Below are 17,930 nucleotides of genomic sequence, written 5' to 3'. Positions count from 1 at the left end.
CGCCTGGAATGTGCTGTGGAGTGAGTAAGATGGTATTTAAATGGCAGGCCTATCTACTCGCGCTAGCACTAGCATTGCAGATAGCGTCAGCAGGACCAGACCCAATGGGTCCAAAACTGTCTCCAGTTGCTGGGAGCACCCTGGGTGAGCTGGGAAGGCCAAAGGTCCAGAAAAGTGAACCTCCCCTTCAAGACTGCAGCTGCTCAAGAATGCAGCTGCACGTGCATAGACAGGAACTAGGAGGAGAGACCACATCACCAATCCAGAACAGAGTTTAAAATCCTTCTCCTCACTCTGAAAGCTCTGAAAGGAAAATTCCAGCTAAAAAGGAACCTCAGGTGTGTTCTTGTGTTTTTATTATTTTGAACGACTGCAAATGGAACCCAGTTGTGGTGAATAGTAATAAAAAGAAGAAAGAGAAGTAACATCCATCCATCGGATTCTTCTGCTTATTCCTACACATTAAGGGTCACGGGGGGGCTGGAGCCTATCCCAGCGTCAACGGGCGAAAGGCGGGGTTCACCCTGGACAGGTCGCCAGTCCATCGCAGGGCCAACATAGAGAGACGGACAACCATTCACACTCACATTCATACCTACGGTCAATTTAGAGAATCAATCAGCCTCGTCCCCAATTGCAGGTCTTTGGACGGTGGGAGGAAGCCGGAGTACCAGAGAGAACCCACGCAGGAACAGGGAGAACATGGAGACTCACACAGAAAGATCCCACGCCCGAGCCGGGACTCAAACCTGGAACCCTCTTGTTGTGAGGCCACAGTGCTGACCACTGCACCACCGTGCAGCCCGAGAAGTAACATAATTTCTTAATTTCTGTATAGATTTGCCAATCCGATTCAAAACCAGATATTATCGCTGCCTGTTTTGCTTCATTTCTCCATCTCACTGCTTCTCTTAGTTCTGTGTCCACCCAGGGTGATTTCATATTCCTGACTGTATATTTTCTTAGAGGAGCATGTCCTTTCCTTGCAGTTACCACTCGGTTCTGATCAGAACACCCCACTGGTCTAGATAATGCTTTGGAACAGAAACAGCTCCAGTTTGGGAGTATGTGGTCTGTGCATGTTTCACTTTCGCACCATCTTTCCTAGAACACTCTTGTTGATCTTTCCACCATCTGTGTTCAATTACATATTCTTGCATCGCAGCTTCTCTTGAAGTGGACCAGTTCCAATCTATGTTTGTGTCTCCAGGCAAATAAATGTCTCGATCAAGATGGCGTCCTCTATCTAACATGAAACCTTGCACTTGGTGGTCTGGACACACCCTTCAAGCAATGGTTGAACATGAGGTAGACTGATTTGCACCCAGATCACTTCAGTATTGCAGCCATCAAATCCAATCTTTCTTTTGCTGGAATGTGATTTTGTACATAAACTGCTCCACCTCCTCCATAGCTGTTCCTGTCTCTTGTAAAAATATTGTACCCCTGGATTCCCAGTGCATCCTCATTGAATGTATCATCAAGGTGAGTTTGTGATCTTGCCAATAGACGGATATCCAAGGACAAGAGTTGGGACACTTCTGTTATTCTATTTCTCAGGCTGCAGATATTTTTGTGAGCCGACTGAAACCCTTTTCTTGGTAAATTAATTACAATCATAATAAACATAAATGGGACTTAATCGTCTTTCCTTTATTTTGTGAACCATAACACACAACCACACAACCACACACACAGACACACACGATTTTCCAATTAACATACTGCAACCTCATCTTCTCGCCCCACCCCGACTGATGAACTATCTGGCCATGACTTGTCTTCCAATAACAATACAGCCACATGCAACAGGACAGTTTGTGTCCATGTGTAGAGTCAAAACATATATATATACATACACACATGTACACACATGATGTCATCATAAAAACCCTTCCTCTGGGGAATTGTGAGTCACGGGATGTGCTACAGGGCCGAGTCGTTGTGCTTCTATTCCTTCTACAACAGCCACGGAAATATGGGGCGAGGTTTTATCAACCTGAAACAGTGACAAAGCCAAACCTCCAACGTTTGGTAAATAGAAAACACCTTTTGGGGTTCTTGCCAAAGTATCTGAGAACACAGAGAATTGTGATCCCATATTTGGGTCTAACAGTTTGAAGTAGGCAACATCCGTTCCTGTCATATCAACATGTAGAGTTACATGGAGGTCTTGTAAACCTGTTAACCTGGAATGATCTGGCAGGTCTTCTTTTCCTGCTAAGAAATCATCCGTCTGAATCCAGGACACCATCAGCATCTGATTGAAAAGGAGTACATGAGAGAATAATAGCATCCTGTATTTACAGCCTGTAGCATGTTGAAGAAGCATTCAGAATCATGGTCAGGGACTGTGCTATGAACGCCTTCAGGAGAACAATGAATAGTTGCACTCCACTTGGTGAACAAATCCCGACCCAATAGATTACTTGGTGAGTTATCAGTGATTACAAATGGATGCTCTCATGAAATGAGTCCAAACTGAACTTTGGCTGGTGCTCCAATGGACTTTGCATAGTTACTCCAGCAATTGCTACTGTTTTTATATTTTCAGAAGTAGGAACTAATCCTACACGGTTAGCATCTGACTTATTAATGGTGGAAACTGTTGCACCTGTGTCCCCTAAGAGTTCAGCAGATTTTCCATCTACTGATAATTCAACTTTAGGTTCAGCAGTTAGAGTTATTTGAGAGCATTCAGTTACAACTTTCTGTTTTTCATTTTCATTGTTGCACACTGGAAGACACTGAAGTGCTGTCCTATTGTTGAGGGGGATGCCACAGGTTCAGAGGCGGTCCTGGTCTGGGGCCCTGTGGAGTCTGAGGTCTGGGGTGCCAGTTTCCTCTTCCTGTTGGTCTTGGCCTTCAACCCCTCTACCTCTTCTAGGATACAATCCTCTTCATTAATCACTTCTTCTCCTTCATCATTTAACACATTTTTGTCCTGGTATCCTAGGTTTCCAGGTTCTAGTTCTTCTTCTAAATGCAGGGCTCCATTGAGCAGTGGGAGAGAGTGAGGCAGACAAGTTCTGCTCTCTTTTAGGAAGCTTAGACAGTTCACCAAGTGACGGAACAGGACTTTGGAGATCATCATTGGCAGCAGCTGCTCAAGCAGAGGTGGAGGACTGAGTAGGTTTGCTATTGGGAGTCTGCTGCTGTAACTGGTAAAAGGTGTTCTCCTACCAGTCTACATGATCAGTGGAGTCGTTGCATCGAGTCTGTAACCTCAGGTGTTTAGGATCCCATCCTCGTCGCCATTAATTATGGTCAAGTGGCCCTGCGTGGGGGGGTCATCCGGCAGAGCAGTGAACAGAAAGGAGGCGTGGTCTCTTTCTCAAACCTTACACACTTTATTCATGCATGAGAGAGAAGTTACAGCACTCATAGAGCATCAGAAGTTCTCTGATGTTTCTGAGGAACAGTCAGCTATTGATCACCGTGGGGAGGGGACATACAGATTGGAGGTAGAGTCATGTCACATCCAAGGATTCTCAAAATCTCAAAATAGGCGCCCAGGTTGAGGTCAAATAGTTCAGATTATTAAAATTAACACATGCAAACATCAATCTGCCAACCACAAAGTAAGTTTACAACTTTGAGACCTGGAGCATGAGGGTACACACTTCAGCTCCTGTGGTTTGACCCAAATATATTTTAACGTCCATGAATAAGCATCCTATTCTGCATGAATAGCACTTTTACAACATGAGCAAACATTCTCTAAGGTTTTAACAGTCTCAGCTGTGACGCTCTTCCACATTCTGCCTGACGTTTGCAGAGAAACATAGAAACCAACAGGTCATCTTCAGCTCCACAAATCCTGAGTGTCATATATTTTCATGAGCTCTTTTCTTGATAACTCATCTGGAGGGCAGGGAGCTGTTCATTCCTCTGAGTTGGAAGCTCCTGAGTCCAGAGCTCTCTTTACTGACACCCCATTACTGGCCACTGCTTCCTCCTCATCCATCGTCACTTGGATTTTCAGCAGCCAACATCTCTTCCTTTCACCTCTAAAAACTCGTGCACACGTGCGCGCACACACACACACACACACACACACACAGACTCCACTAATGATCACATCTCATTTTTCTCTTAGTTCAATTTCAGTTTATTTTTGCATTTTTTGTGAAATGAATTCTTCAGTTGGACTTCAACATGAAACTCTCACTCTGGTTACGGCTTCAGAGCGACATTGTGACAAATGGTTTATTTCAAGGGTGTGTTCTCATGTGTGTTTTCAGGTATCTCTTATCTAAAAATCGTTTGCCACATACCGAGCAGGGGAATGGTTTCTCCTCAGTGTGTGTTCTTTTGTGTCTTTTCAGATCCCCCTTTTTGGTAAATCTTGTGCCACAAACTGAGCAGGGGAAAGGTTTCTCCCCTGTGTGCGTTCTTGTGTGTATTTTCAGATCTCCCTTTCTGGAAAATCTTTTGCCACAAACTGAGCAGGGGTATGGTTTCTCCCCTGTGTGTGTTCTCATGTGTCTTGTTAGTTGTCCTTTTTCTGAGAACCTTTTGCCACAGATAGGGCAGGGGACTGGTTTCTCCCCAGTGTGAATGTACATGTGTGTTTTCAGATGTCCTTTAAGTGAGAATGTTTTGCCACAAATAGAACAGGAAAATGGTTTCTCCCCAGTATGTGTTCTCATGTGACTTTTCAGATATGCCTTTTCTGAAAATCTTTTGCCACAAACTGAGCATGAGAACGGTTTCTCCCCAGTGTGTGTTCTCATGTGTTTATCTAAACTATTTTTGTAACTATAACCTTTACTGCATGTTGAGCACCTAAAGGGACGCTCATCCTTCCTGACTTCAGTATCAGCTTCAGAAGAGTCTGACATCTGGTCGTCAGTCTGGGGTTGTACAAGTGGATCTGGATCTACCTTGCTGGCTGGTTCTGGTTCTGGTCCTCCACACTCTTCTCCATCAGCTTCTGTTTTCAGAGGGTGAACTGGGCTGCTGCTCAGAGACTCTTCTTTCAAGTTCTCCTCAGTTAGACTCTGATGAAGCTGTGGGAACTCAGGTTTCTCTTCGTTCCCTTCACTCTTCACAGGGACCAGAGTGAAGGGGAACGTGGTGATATCAGCCTCCTCCTGTCCTTGAAGCTGCCCTCCCTCCTCACTGGTCCAGAGCTCCTCCCACTCCTCTTTAATGTGGGGGGGCTCTGGGTCCTGCAGCTCAGGGGGAACCTCTTCTTTAATCACCAGCAGCTGCTCCACATCTGCAGGACACAAACAGCAACATCAGAATCTCTTCATTTGACTCTGAAACAGCGGAGCAACAGACAGAAACAGAAATCAACTAAGATCTGTTATCACGTAACTTCAAACTGAACATTCTTGAATGACTGCAGATGTGTATGATGGTGTCTCATTGACTAATAAAAGTAGGGCTGCATTTCAAAATAAGAGAATATTAATAAAACTGTGCATGTTCAAATCAAGTGCTCCATTTCAGAAAAATAACAAAGGAGCCAAAGCTTGAGTTTCTCTTGTCCTGTCTCACATCTTGACTCAGTCTCAATCTCACAGAGAGGAAATCCCTCCACAGGTGAACCCTTGACTTCCTTCCCCTCTTGTGTTCTGCTCCTCCACTTCTTTGCTCACTGAGAGAATTGAGCTGACAGGATTTTAAACCTGGGCCTGAATGGAGAGGAGGGGCTCATTAGTGAGCCTGGAACGATCCTTAGTTTGATGAAGAGGAGGGGGAACCTGCCTGCAGTGGTTATGAGGAGCCAAAAAGGACCAAACACAAAGATGTGATTTTTTGAGGCGGTGGTGTTACAGATTACAGTGGTGTTACAGGTGGTGGTTTGTTACAGGTGGTGGTTTGTTACAGGTGGTGGTCTCAGATTGAGACTCTGTATGCAGATGATGTTTCCTGTAAAACAGGATAATTAAGACAATCGGTGAGACGCGTCTGCTCTGTTCAGCTTCTCCGTGAAGACTGGGAAGCAAACCGGCGTTCACCGGGAGAAGCAGCCTGCGACACTGCCCCCTGCTGGCGGAATGACAAAACTCTCCCATTTTACATGGGACAGAAATAACATTAAAAAATAATCAAAATAACATAAAATGTGACCGACATTTAATGAGCGTCACAGTGGCATAAACAGACAGACATCGCTATCGGTCGATGCTGCTGGGAGCGACACAACACCTTCTCCTGGTCAGTGTGCGGGGACTCACCTGCTCTGTCCAGCCTGACTCGGGGCTTCAGCACGGCATCGAGCAGCAACCTCTGCCGGCGGTTCTCCCGCTCGTACTCCGCCACGGTTTCCTCCAGCAGAGCCACGATCTGCTCCGCGGCCGCCGCCAGCCGCTCGGTGAGCAGCGCTCTCAGCACCGGGACTCCAGCCGCTGAGTCTCCTTCTCCCAGCTGCAGCAGGAAGTCTTCAGCGGCGGCGAGGATCCGCTCCTGGACCGACACCCGCAGCAGCTGCGCGGCGCACATGTTGAGGTTCTACCGGCGCCACTCAGCCTTCAGGAGACAAAGACCGAGGCCTTCCGCTTCTTTTCTTCTTCGTCTTCTTCAAAACGAGCAGAGTCCAAGCTCTGTTCTCTGTGCCACTCCAAACTCGCTAACCTGGTAGCAGCGGTAGTGATGAGTGGAGTGATCCAGGATTTCGTTTTGAAAAGCGCGTATTGATGACGTATTTAGTGACGTCCAAAGCCTCGCCGACCGGAAGTGGCCACGTGACGGATTCAGGACCTGGTTCTCCGGCTTGGCGTGAGATTCTAAACCACTAAAGCCTGATTTATGCTTCTGCGTCGCGTCGACGCGTGGTGACGTCAACGTCGAGGACTGTGATTTGTCCGCTCAAAACGTCATTTCCGGTTCAGTCGCAGCACAACAACACCGCCATTTTCAAAGTTTCTGTGGTGAAAGCTCCAAGAAAAAATTGACCAAGACGAAGAAAGGATTATTCGCGGCACTACAAAGACTGACAAATGGCCAACAATTGTTGTCTGTGACCGGAAGAAAACCAAGGAATCCGACAAGAGCCCCGTAAACAATACAAAGACAAAGCCACACACCCTAGCGGCTTGGAGGTGTATTGCAGAGCAACGCGTTCCCTCGACGCAGAATAAACCAGGCTTTCCAGTCGCACCTGTTTTACGCCCCCGTGCCAGATAAGGACCCCATCGGGCTGTGCCACTCTGGAGGGAGCGCGTCTCCCAGTCAGTCAGCGGAACCATGCGGATCCGGGCCGGAGCTGTGGGAAGGAGCGCCAATTGTATCGGGTTGTTGTTTTCTGGACTGCAGCAGAACAGGAGCAGCCGGGACTGGAATGTAGAAGTAGGTTATCTTGAAGTTGACTCAGTTATGGTGAACGATATTGTGGTTCGACACTTTAATGAGCTTTAAGGCAAACATATTTCATGAGGAAACAACGCCGGAATTGGACGGATTTCAGCGTCACACAACAACGTATCCGATACACCTCATTGGAAACCTGGTGGTCTAAGACTAAGAAACACCAGTCACCATGAAGAAAGGAACTTTTAGCTGAGTACTCATGTTCTTTTCTGCAGGTTGAATGTGGCATTTGTTGGACAGAAGCGTCTCATCTCAACAAAAGCACCTCTTCAGTGCTGAGGCATGATGGGGCCAGGCATGAGAATGAAGTCCCAGATCCACCAGGATGAACTCAGGTATACAGCCACTCTCCAACTGACTCACAGTTGCTTCATTGATCATTAATTCCTCTTCATTTCTTCTCTCCTTCATCTTTAACCATCCAGCTTCCAGGAAGCAGATGCTGGATGAGGCTCTGCTGAATTTGATCCTGAAGGACTGCCAGCCCCTCAGCACTGTTGAGAGGGAAGGGTTCAGGGAACTGGTTCAGGTCCTTGAGCCTCATATGTTTGCCAACCAGAAAGGTTTGTGTGGAAATGATCTAAAGCAGTAGTTGATATCTCCAGTTTATTTCATCTTGAATTTCAATGTATTGATTTACTCTGGGTGTCATTTTCAGACCATCAAACAAACGGTGGCCAAAAAGTACCAGGAGGAACGGGAAGGAGTGAAAAAGGAAGTCCAGCTGCCGTGTGGACATCTGTGGACATGGAGGCTCCCTTGGCTCTGACCTGTCACTGCATTCGTGAGAATGAATGTGTTGGGAGTGCAAGACTTTCCACAAAGTCACCCTGCTGACAGTTTGGCCCCAGTCCAAAGAGGCCTGATGGAGGACTGGGCCATCACCAACAAAGTCAAGTGTCTTGTGAGTGACGCAGCACCAAACATGACAGCATCCACTAGACAGCTCCAAATTCACCACTCAGTCTGCACCGCACATCGTCTGAATCTAGGAGTCAGAAAATCCTGTGATCAGATCCCCACTTCCATCATCAGACACAAAGCCAGGAACACTGTCACATCCTTCAGATCAGCACTACAGCCAAGGAGAAGCTGGCTCAGGTGCAGCAACAGATGGGAGGGCCAACCCTGAAACTCATCAGTGAGGTGCCAACACGCTGGAACAGCACACACAGCTGTCAGGGCTGCATGATGAGAGGGAACCAGTGTGGGAACCTCTGGCCTCTCTAAGACAGATTTGACTCCACTGACAGCTGAGGAGTTCACCACCATAGGAGAAGCACTTCTAGTAAACAGAGGTCATTCGAGTAGCCTGGTCCCTCTGTGGTTGAACTATAATTTTAGGAAATATGGTCATTATTCAATGGTGACATCTCTCTGCTGAATAATGTAGAACTGAACGGATCCACTGGACCTTCTTTTTACAAACAGCAGCATGAAGCAGCTGTCCTGAGTGGAAAACTGCACATTTCTGTTGGTGAGAGTTAATCAAGTGATGGACTTTGTCTCTCAACAGAAGCTGTGTGGAAAAACCCTGCAGCTACGAGCACTTCAGATTCTGAGAGTGATTCTTCCGCCATTGGCTGGTTTAACCTGGCGTCTGACTGTGGAGGTGGTCGAGAGGAGCGTGACATGGCTGCACAGGTAAATCAACTAAAGCAGAGTTAGTCTTTGGCAGCAGGCCAGGCCGACAAATGCTAATGTCTCTGACTGACTGACTGATGAAGTTGGACCATTGTTCAGCCACAATGATGCATGACCCCCAATAGTGGCCTGGGTCTTTATGAAGCTCAGAATACTGTCAGGATCAAGTTGAGGTTCGTAGCAACTCTTACTACATCACTGTAGCATCATTTTGAGTTCATTTGCAATTTTAACTGCATCACTGTAGCATAATTTTGCGGTGATTTTCAACACCTACATGACTGTAAGCATTATTTTAGGTTATTTGCAACTCTTACTACATGACTGACTTCATGATTTTGAGGTTATGAGCAACTCTTGCTACATTACTGACCTCATCACTCTAAGGTCATTCGCAATTCTTACTACATCACTGTCAGCATCATTTTGAGGATCGTAGGAACTCTCACCACATCACTGTAACATCATTTCTTAGGTTAGTAGAAACTCTCACTACATCACTGGAGCATCATTTCTTCGGTTTGTAGCAACTCTCATTACATCACTGTAGCATCATTTCTTAGATTAGTAGCAACTCTTACGACATCACTCTAGCATCATTTGGACATTTGTAGCAACTCTCATTACATTACTGTAGCATCACTTCTTAGGTTTGTAGCAACTCTCATTACATCACTTTTGCATCATTTTGAGGATTGTAGCAACTCACTAAGCATCATTTTGAAATTTTTAGCAAATCTTACTACAGTCACCATCATTTCTTTGGTTAGTAGCAACTCTCATAACCTCACTGTAGCATAATTTTGAGGCTTTCAGCAACTCTGAATACGTCACTGTAGCATCATTTCTTAGGTTAGTAGCAACTCTCATTACATCACTGTAGCATCATTTCTTAGGTTAGTAGCAACTCTCACTACATCACTGAAGCATCATTTTGAGATTAGTAGCAACTCTCACAATATTACTTTAGCATCATTTTGAGGATCGTAGCAACTCTCACGACATTACTGGAGCCTCATTTTTAGGTTTTTAGCAACTATCACTACATCACTGTCAGCATCATTTCTTAGGTTTTTAGCAACTCTCACCACATCACTGTCGCATCATTTCTTAGGTTCATAGCAACTCTCACTACATCACTGTCAGCATCATTTTCAGGTTTTTAGCAACTCTCACCACATCACTTCTGCATCATTTCTTAGGGAAGTAGCAACTCTCATTACATCACTGTAGCATCATTTTCAGGTTTTTAGCAACTCTCACTACATTACTGTCAGCATCCTTTTGAGGTTTTTAGCAACTCTCACCGCATCACTGTAGCATCATTTCTTAGGTTTGTAGCAACTCTCATTACATCACTGTAGCATCATTTCTTAGGTTCGTAGCAACTCTCAATACATTACTGTAGCATCATTTTGAGGATAGTAGCAAATCTCACCACATCACTTCAGCATCATTTCTTAGATAAGTAGCAAATCTCATTACATCACTTTACTATGATTTTGAAATTACTATGAACTCTCACCACATCACTGTAGCATCATTTCTTACGTTTGTAGCAACTCTCACTACATCAGTGTAGCATCATTTTGAGGTTCGTAGCAACTCTCACTACATCACTGTAGCATCATTTCTTAGGTTAGTAGCAACTCTCATTACATGACTGTCGCATCATTTCTTCGCTTTGTAGCAACTCTCACCACATCACGGTCGCATCATTTTGAGGATAGTAGCAACTCTCACGACATCACTGTAGCATCATTTTTAGGTTTTAAGCAACTCTCAATTCGTCACTGTAGCTTCATTATGAGCTTCATAGCAATTATCACATTAGTGTCAGGATCATTTTTAGCTTCGTAGCAACTCTCACTGCATCACTGTCGCATCATTTCTTAGGTTAATAGCAACTCCCATTACCTCACTGTAGCATCATTTTGAGGTTCGTAGCAACTCTCACCACATCACTGTAGCATCATTTCTTAGGGAAGAATCAACTCTCATTACATCACTGTAGCATCATTTCTGAGTTTAGTAGCAACTCCCATTACATCACTGTAGCATCATTTCTGAGTTTAGTAGCAACTCCCATTACATCACTGTAGCATCATTTTGAGATTAGGAGCAACTCTCACAATATTACTTTAGCATCATTTTGAGGATAGTCGCAACTCTCACGACATTACTGGAGCCTCATTTTTAGGTTTTTAGCAACTATCACTACATCACTGTGGCATCATTTCTCAGGTTTGTAGCAACTCTCATTACATCACTGTGGCATCATTTTGAGGTTAGTAGCAAGTCTCACTACATGACTGTAGCATCATTTCTTCTGTTTTTAGCAACTCTCATAACATCGCTGTAGCATCATTTTGAGGTTCGTAGAATCTCTCACGACATCACTGTCAGCATCATTTTAAGGTTCGTAGCAACTCTCACTACATGACTGTCGCATCAATTCTTAGGTTTTTAGCAACTCTCACCACATCACTGTAACATCATTTCCTAGGTTAGTAGCAACTCTCACCACATCACTGTAGCATCATTTCTTAGATAAGTAGCAAAAGTCATTACATCACTTTAGCATGATTTTGAAATTACTATCAACTCTCACCACATCACTGTGGCATCATTTCTTAGGTTTGTAGCAACTCTCACTACATCACTGTAGCATCATTTTGAGGTTCGTAGCAACTCTCATTACATCACTGTAGCATCATACTGAGGATAGTAGCAAATCTCACCACATCACTTCAGCATCATTTCTTAGATAAGTAGCAACTCTCATTACATCACTTTACTATGATTTTGAAATTACGATCAACTCTCACCACATCACTGTAGCATCATTTCTTACGTTTGTAGCAACTCTCATTGCATCACTTTAGCATTATTCAAGATTAGTAGCAACTCTCATTACATCACTGTAGCATCATTTCTTAGATTAGTAGCAATTCTCACTACATCTACTGTAGCATCATTTTGAGCATCGTAGCAACTCTCACTACATCACTGTAGCATCATTTTGAGGTTCGTAGCAACTCTCATTGCATCACTTTAGCATTATTCAAGATTAGTAGCAACTCTCACTACATCACTGTAGCATCATTTTGAGGTTCGTAGAAACTCTCACTACATCACTGTCGCATCATTTTGAGGATAATAGCAACTCTCACCACATCACTGTAGCATCATTTCCTAGGTTAGTAGCAACTCTCACCACATCACTTTAGCATCATTTCTTACGTTTGGAGCAACTCTCATTAGATCACTGTGGCATCATTTCTTAGATTAGTAGCAATTCTCACTACATCTACTGTAGCATCATTTTGCGCATCGTAGCAACTCTCACTACATCACTGTAGCATCATTTTGAGATTAGTAGCAACTCTCACTCCATCACTGTCGCATCATTTCTTAGGTTAGTAGCAACTCTCATTACATCACTGTAGCATCATTTCTGAGTTTAGTAGCAACTCCCATTACATCACTGTAGCATCATTTTGAGGATCGTAGAAACTCTCACTACATCACTTTCAGCATCATTTTGAGGTCATTAGCAACTCTCACGACATCACTGTAGCATCATTTTTAGGTTTTAAGCAACTCTCAATACATCTCTGTAGCTTCATTATGAGCTTCATAGCAATTATCACATTAGTGTCAGGATCATTTTTAGCTTCGTAGCAACTCTCACTACATCACTGTCGCATCATTTCTTAGGTTAATAGCAACTCCCATTACCTCACTGTAGCATCATTTTGAGGTTCGTAGCAACTCTCACCACATCACTGTAGCATCATTTTAAGGATAGTAGCAACTCTCACCACATCACTGTAGCATCATTTTAAGGATAGTAGCAACTCTCACCACATCACTGTAGCATCATTTTAAGGATAGTAACAACTCTCACCACATCACTGTCAGCATTTTTTTGAGGTAAGTAGCAACTCTCACTACATCACTGTCGCATCATTTTGAGGATAGTAGCAACTCTCACGACATTACTGTGGCATCATTTTGAGATTGGGAGCAACTCTCACGACATCACTGTAGCATCATTTGTAGGTTTTAAGCAACTCTCAATACGTCACTGTAGCTTCATTATGAGCTTCATAGCAATTATCACATTAGTGTCAGGATCATTTTTAGCTTCGTAGCAACTCTCACTGCATCACTGTCGCATCATTTCTTAGGTTAATAGCAACTCCCATTACCTCACTGAAGCATCATTTTGAGGTTTGTAGCAACTCTCACCACATCACTGTAGCATCATTTTAAGGATAGTAGCAACTCTCACCACATCACTGTCAGCATTTTTTTGAGGTAAGTAGCAACTCTTACGACATCACTGTCGCATCATTTTGAGGATAGTAGCAACTCTCACGACATCACTGGAGCATCATTTTAAGGATCGTAGCAACTCTCACCACATCACTGTCAGCATCATTTTGAGGTAAGTAACAACTCTCATTACATCACTGTAGCATCATTTTGAGATTAGTAGCAACTCTCATTACATCACTGTAGCATCATTTTGAGGTTCGTAGAAACTCTCACTACATCACTGTAGCATCATTTCTTAGGTTAATAGCAACTCCCATTACATCACTGTAGCATCATTTTGAGGTTCGTAGCAACTCTCACCACATCACTGTAGCATCATTTTAAGGATAGTAGCAACTCTCACCACATCACTGTAGCATCATTTCTTAGATAAGTAGCAACTCTCATTACATCACTTTAGCATGATTTTGAAATTACTATCAACTCTCACCACATCACTGTGGCATCATTTCTTAGGTTTGTAGCAACTCTCACTACATCACTGTAGCATCATTTTGAGGTTCGTAGCAACTCTCATTACATCACTGTAGCGTCATATTGAGGATAGTAGCAAATCTCACCACATCACTTCAGCATCATTTCTTAGATAAGTAGCAACTCTCATTACATCACTTTACTATGATTTTGAAATTACTATCAACTCTCACCACATCACTGTGGCATCATTTCTTAGGTTTGTAGCAACTCTCATTACATCACTGTAGCATCATTTCTTAGATTAGTAGCAATTCTCACTACATCTACTGTAGCATCATTTTGAGATGAGTAGCAACTCTCACTCCATCACTGTAACATCATTTCCTAGGTTAGTAGCAACTCTCACCACATCACTGTAGCATCATTTCTTAGATAAGTAGCAAAAGTCATTACATCACTTTAGCATGATTTTGAAATTACTATCAACTCTCACCACATCACTGTGGCATCATTTCTTAGGTTTGTAGCAACTCTCACTACATCACTGTAGCATCATTTTGAGGTTCGTAGCAACTCTCATTACATCACTGTAGCATCATACTGAGGATAGTAGCAAATCTCACCACATCACTTCAGCATCATTTCTTAGATAAGTAGCAACTCTCATTACATCACTTTACTATGATTTTGAAATTACGATCAACTCTCACCACATCACTGTAGCATCATTTCTTACGTTTGTAGCAACTCTCATTGCATCACTTTAGCATTATTCAAGATTAGTAGCAACTCTCATTACATCACTGTAGCATCATTTCTTAGATTAGTAGCAATTCTCACTACATCTACTGTAGCATCATTTTGAGCATCGTAGCAACTCTCACTACATCACTGTAGCATCATTTTGAGGTTCGTAGCAACTCTCATTGCATCACTTTAGCATTATTCAAGATTAGTAGCAACTCTCACTACATCACTGTAGCATCATTTTGAGGTTCGTAGAAACTCTCACTACATCACTGTCGCATCATTTTGAGGATAATAGCAACTCTCACCACATCACTGTAGCATCATTTCCTAGGTTAGTAGCAACTCTCACCACATCACTTTAGCATCATTTCTTACGTTTGGAGCAACTCTCATTAGATCACTGTGGCATCATTTCTTAGATTAGTAGCAATTCTCACTACATCTACTGTAGCATCATTTTGCGCATCGTAGCAACTCTCACTACATCACTGTAGCATCATTTTGAGATTAGTAGCAACTCTCACTCCATCACTGTCGCATCATTTCTTAGGTTAGTAGCAACTCTCATTACATCACTGTAGCATCATTTCTGAGTTTAGTAGCAACTCCCATTACATCACTGTAGCATCATTTTGAGGATCGTAGAAACTCTCACTACATCACTTTCAGCATCATTTTGAGGTCATTAGCAACTCTCACGACATCACTGTAGCATCATTTTTAGGTTTTAAGCAACTCTCAATACATCTCTGTAGCTTCATTATGAGCTTCATAGCAATTATCACATTAGTGTCAGGATCATTTTTAGCTTCGTAGCAACTCTCACTACATCACTGTCGCATCATTTCTTAGGTTAATAGCAACTCCCATTACCTCACTGTAGCATCATTTTGAGGTTCGTAGCAACTCTCACCACATCACTGTAGCATCATTTTAAGGATAGTAGCAACTCTCACCACATCACTGTAGCATCATTTTAAGGATAGTAGCAACTCTCACCACATCACTGTAGCATCATTTTAAGGATAGTAACAACTCTCACCACATCACTGTCAGCATTTTTTTGAGGTAAGTAGCAACTCTCACTACATCACTGTCGCATCATTTTGAGGATAGTAGCAACTCTCACGACATTACTGTGGCATCATTTTGAGATTGGGAGCAACTCTCACGACATCACTGTAGCATCATTTGTAGGTTTTAAGCAACTCTCAATACGTCACTGTAGCTTCATTATGAGCTTCATAGCAATTATCACATTAGTGTCAGGATCATTTTTAGCTTCGTAGCAACTCTCACTGCATCACTGTCGCATCATTTCTTAGGTTAATAGCAACTCCCATTACCTCACTGAAGCATCATTTTGAGGTTTGTAGCAACTCTCACCACATCACTGTAGCATCATTTTAAGGATAGTAGCAACTCTCACCACATCACTGTCAGCATTTTTTTGAGGTAAGTAGCAACTCTTACGACATCACTGTCGCATCATTTTGAGGATAGTAGCAACTCTCACGACATCACTGGAGCATCATTTTAAGGATCGTAGCAACTCTCACCACATCACTGTCAGCATCATTTTGAGGTAAGTAACAACTCTCATTACATCACTGTAGCATCATTTTGAGATTAGTAGCAACTCTCATTACATCACTGTAGCATCATTTTGAGGTTCGTAGAAACTCTCACTACATCACTGTAGCATCATTTCTTAGGTTAATAGCAACTCCCATTACATCACTGTAGCATCATTTTGAGGTTCGTAGCAACTCTCACCACATCACTGTAGCATCATTTTAAGGATAGTAGCAACTCTCACCACATCACTGTAGCATCATTTCTTAGATAAGTAGCAACTCTCATTACATCACTTTAGCATGATTTTGAAATTACTATCAACTCTCACCACATCACTGTGGCATCATTTCTTAGGTTTGTAGCAACTCTCACTACATCACTGTAGCATCATTTTGAGGTTCGTAGCAACTCTCATTACATCACTGTAGCGTCATATTGAGGATAGTAGCAAATCTCACCACATCACTTCAGCATCATTTCTTAGATAAGTAGCAACTCTCATTACATCACTTTACTATGATTTTGAAATTACTATCAACTCTCACCACATCACTGTGGCATCATTTCTTAGGTTTGTAGCAACTCTCATTACATCACTGTAGCATCATTTCTTAGATTAGTAGCAATTCTCACTACATCTACTGTAGCATCATTTTGAGATGAGTAGCAACTCTCACTCCATCACTGTCGCATCATTTCTTAGGTTAGTAGCAACTCTCATTACATCACTGTAGCATCATTTTGAGATTCGGAGCAACTCTCATTACATCACTGTCGCATCATTTTGAGGATAGTAGCAACTCTCACAATATTACTTTCGCATCATTTTGAGGATAGTAGCAACTCTCACGACATTACTGGAGCCTCATTTTTAGGTTTTTAGCAACTATCACTACATCACTGTCAGCATCATTTCTTAGGTTTTTAGCAACTCTCACCACATCACTGTCGCATCATTTCTTAGGTTCATAGCAACTCTCACTACATCACTGTCAGCATCATTTTCAGGTTTTTAGCAACTCTCACCACATCACTTCTGCATCATTTCTTAGGGAAGTAGCAACTCTCATTACATCACTGTAGCATCATTTTCAGGTTTTTAGCAACTCTCACTACATTACTGTCAGCATCCTTTTGAGGTTTTTAGCAACTCTCACCGCATCACTGTAGTATCATTTCTTAGGTTTGTAGCAACTCTCATTACATCACTGTAGCATCGTTTCTTAGGTTCGTAGCAACTCTCAATACATTACTGTAGCATCATTTTGAGGATAGTAGCAAATCTCACCACATCACTTCAGCATCATTTCTTAGATAAGTAGGAACTCTCATTACATCACTTTACTATGATTTTGAAATTACGATCAACTCTCACCACATCACTGTAGCATCATTTCTTACGTTTGTAGCAACTCTCAATACATCACTGTAGCATCATTTTGAGATTAGTAGCAACTCTCACTACATGACTGTAGCATCATTTTGAGATTAGTAGCAACTCTCACTACATGACTGTAGCATCATTTTGAGGTTAGTAGCAACTATCACTCCATCACTGTCGCATCATTTCTTAGGTTAGTAGCAACTCTCATTACATCACTTCTGCATCATTTCTTAGGGAAGTAGCAACTCTCATTACATCACTGTAGCATCATTTCAGAGTTTAGTAGCAACTCCCATGACATCACTGTAGCATCATTTTGAGGTTCGTAGCAACTCTCACCACATCACTGTCAGCATCATTTTTAGATTCAGAGCAACTCTCACTACATCAGTGTAGCATCATTTTGAGGTTCGTAGCAACTCTCACTACATCACTGTAGCATCATTTCTTAGGTTAGTAGCAACTCTCATTACATGACTGTCGCATCATT

The 17,930-nt window shown here is 42.7% G+C and overlaps 1 protein-coding gene across 1 annotated transcript; it reads right to left on the bottom strand.

The window, feature by feature from the left end:
* Nucleotides 1-4,166: 4,166 nt before the first annotated feature.
* LOC147272158 (uncharacterized) lies at nucleotides 4,167-6,029 on the bottom strand. The gene is made up of 2 exons (XM_086202795.1): nucleotides 5,823-6,029; nucleotides 4,167-5,048 (listed from the first exon to the last, which is right to left on the bottom strand). The coding sequence occupies exons 1-2, from the start codon at nucleotides 6,027-6,029 to the stop codon at nucleotides 4,215-4,217; spliced, it is 1,041 nt and encodes a 346-aa protein (XP_086058921.1). The 3' UTR covers nucleotides 4,167-4,214.
* Nucleotides 6,030-17,930: the final 11,901 nt, after the last annotated feature.

Source organism: Aulostomus chinensis, chromosome 1, assembly GCF_037954235.1.
Source record: "Aulostomus chinensis isolate RoL2024-O1b breed Wild chromosome 1, RoL_Achi_v1.0, whole genome shotgun sequence".
In the NCBI taxonomy this organism is placed as follows: domain Eukaryota; kingdom Metazoa; phylum Chordata; class Actinopteri; order Syngnathiformes; family Aulostomidae; genus Aulostomus; species Aulostomus chinensis.
The sequence above is the reverse complement of the archived record's forward strand: the minus strand, read 5'-3'. Positions and strand labels throughout refer to the sequence as shown.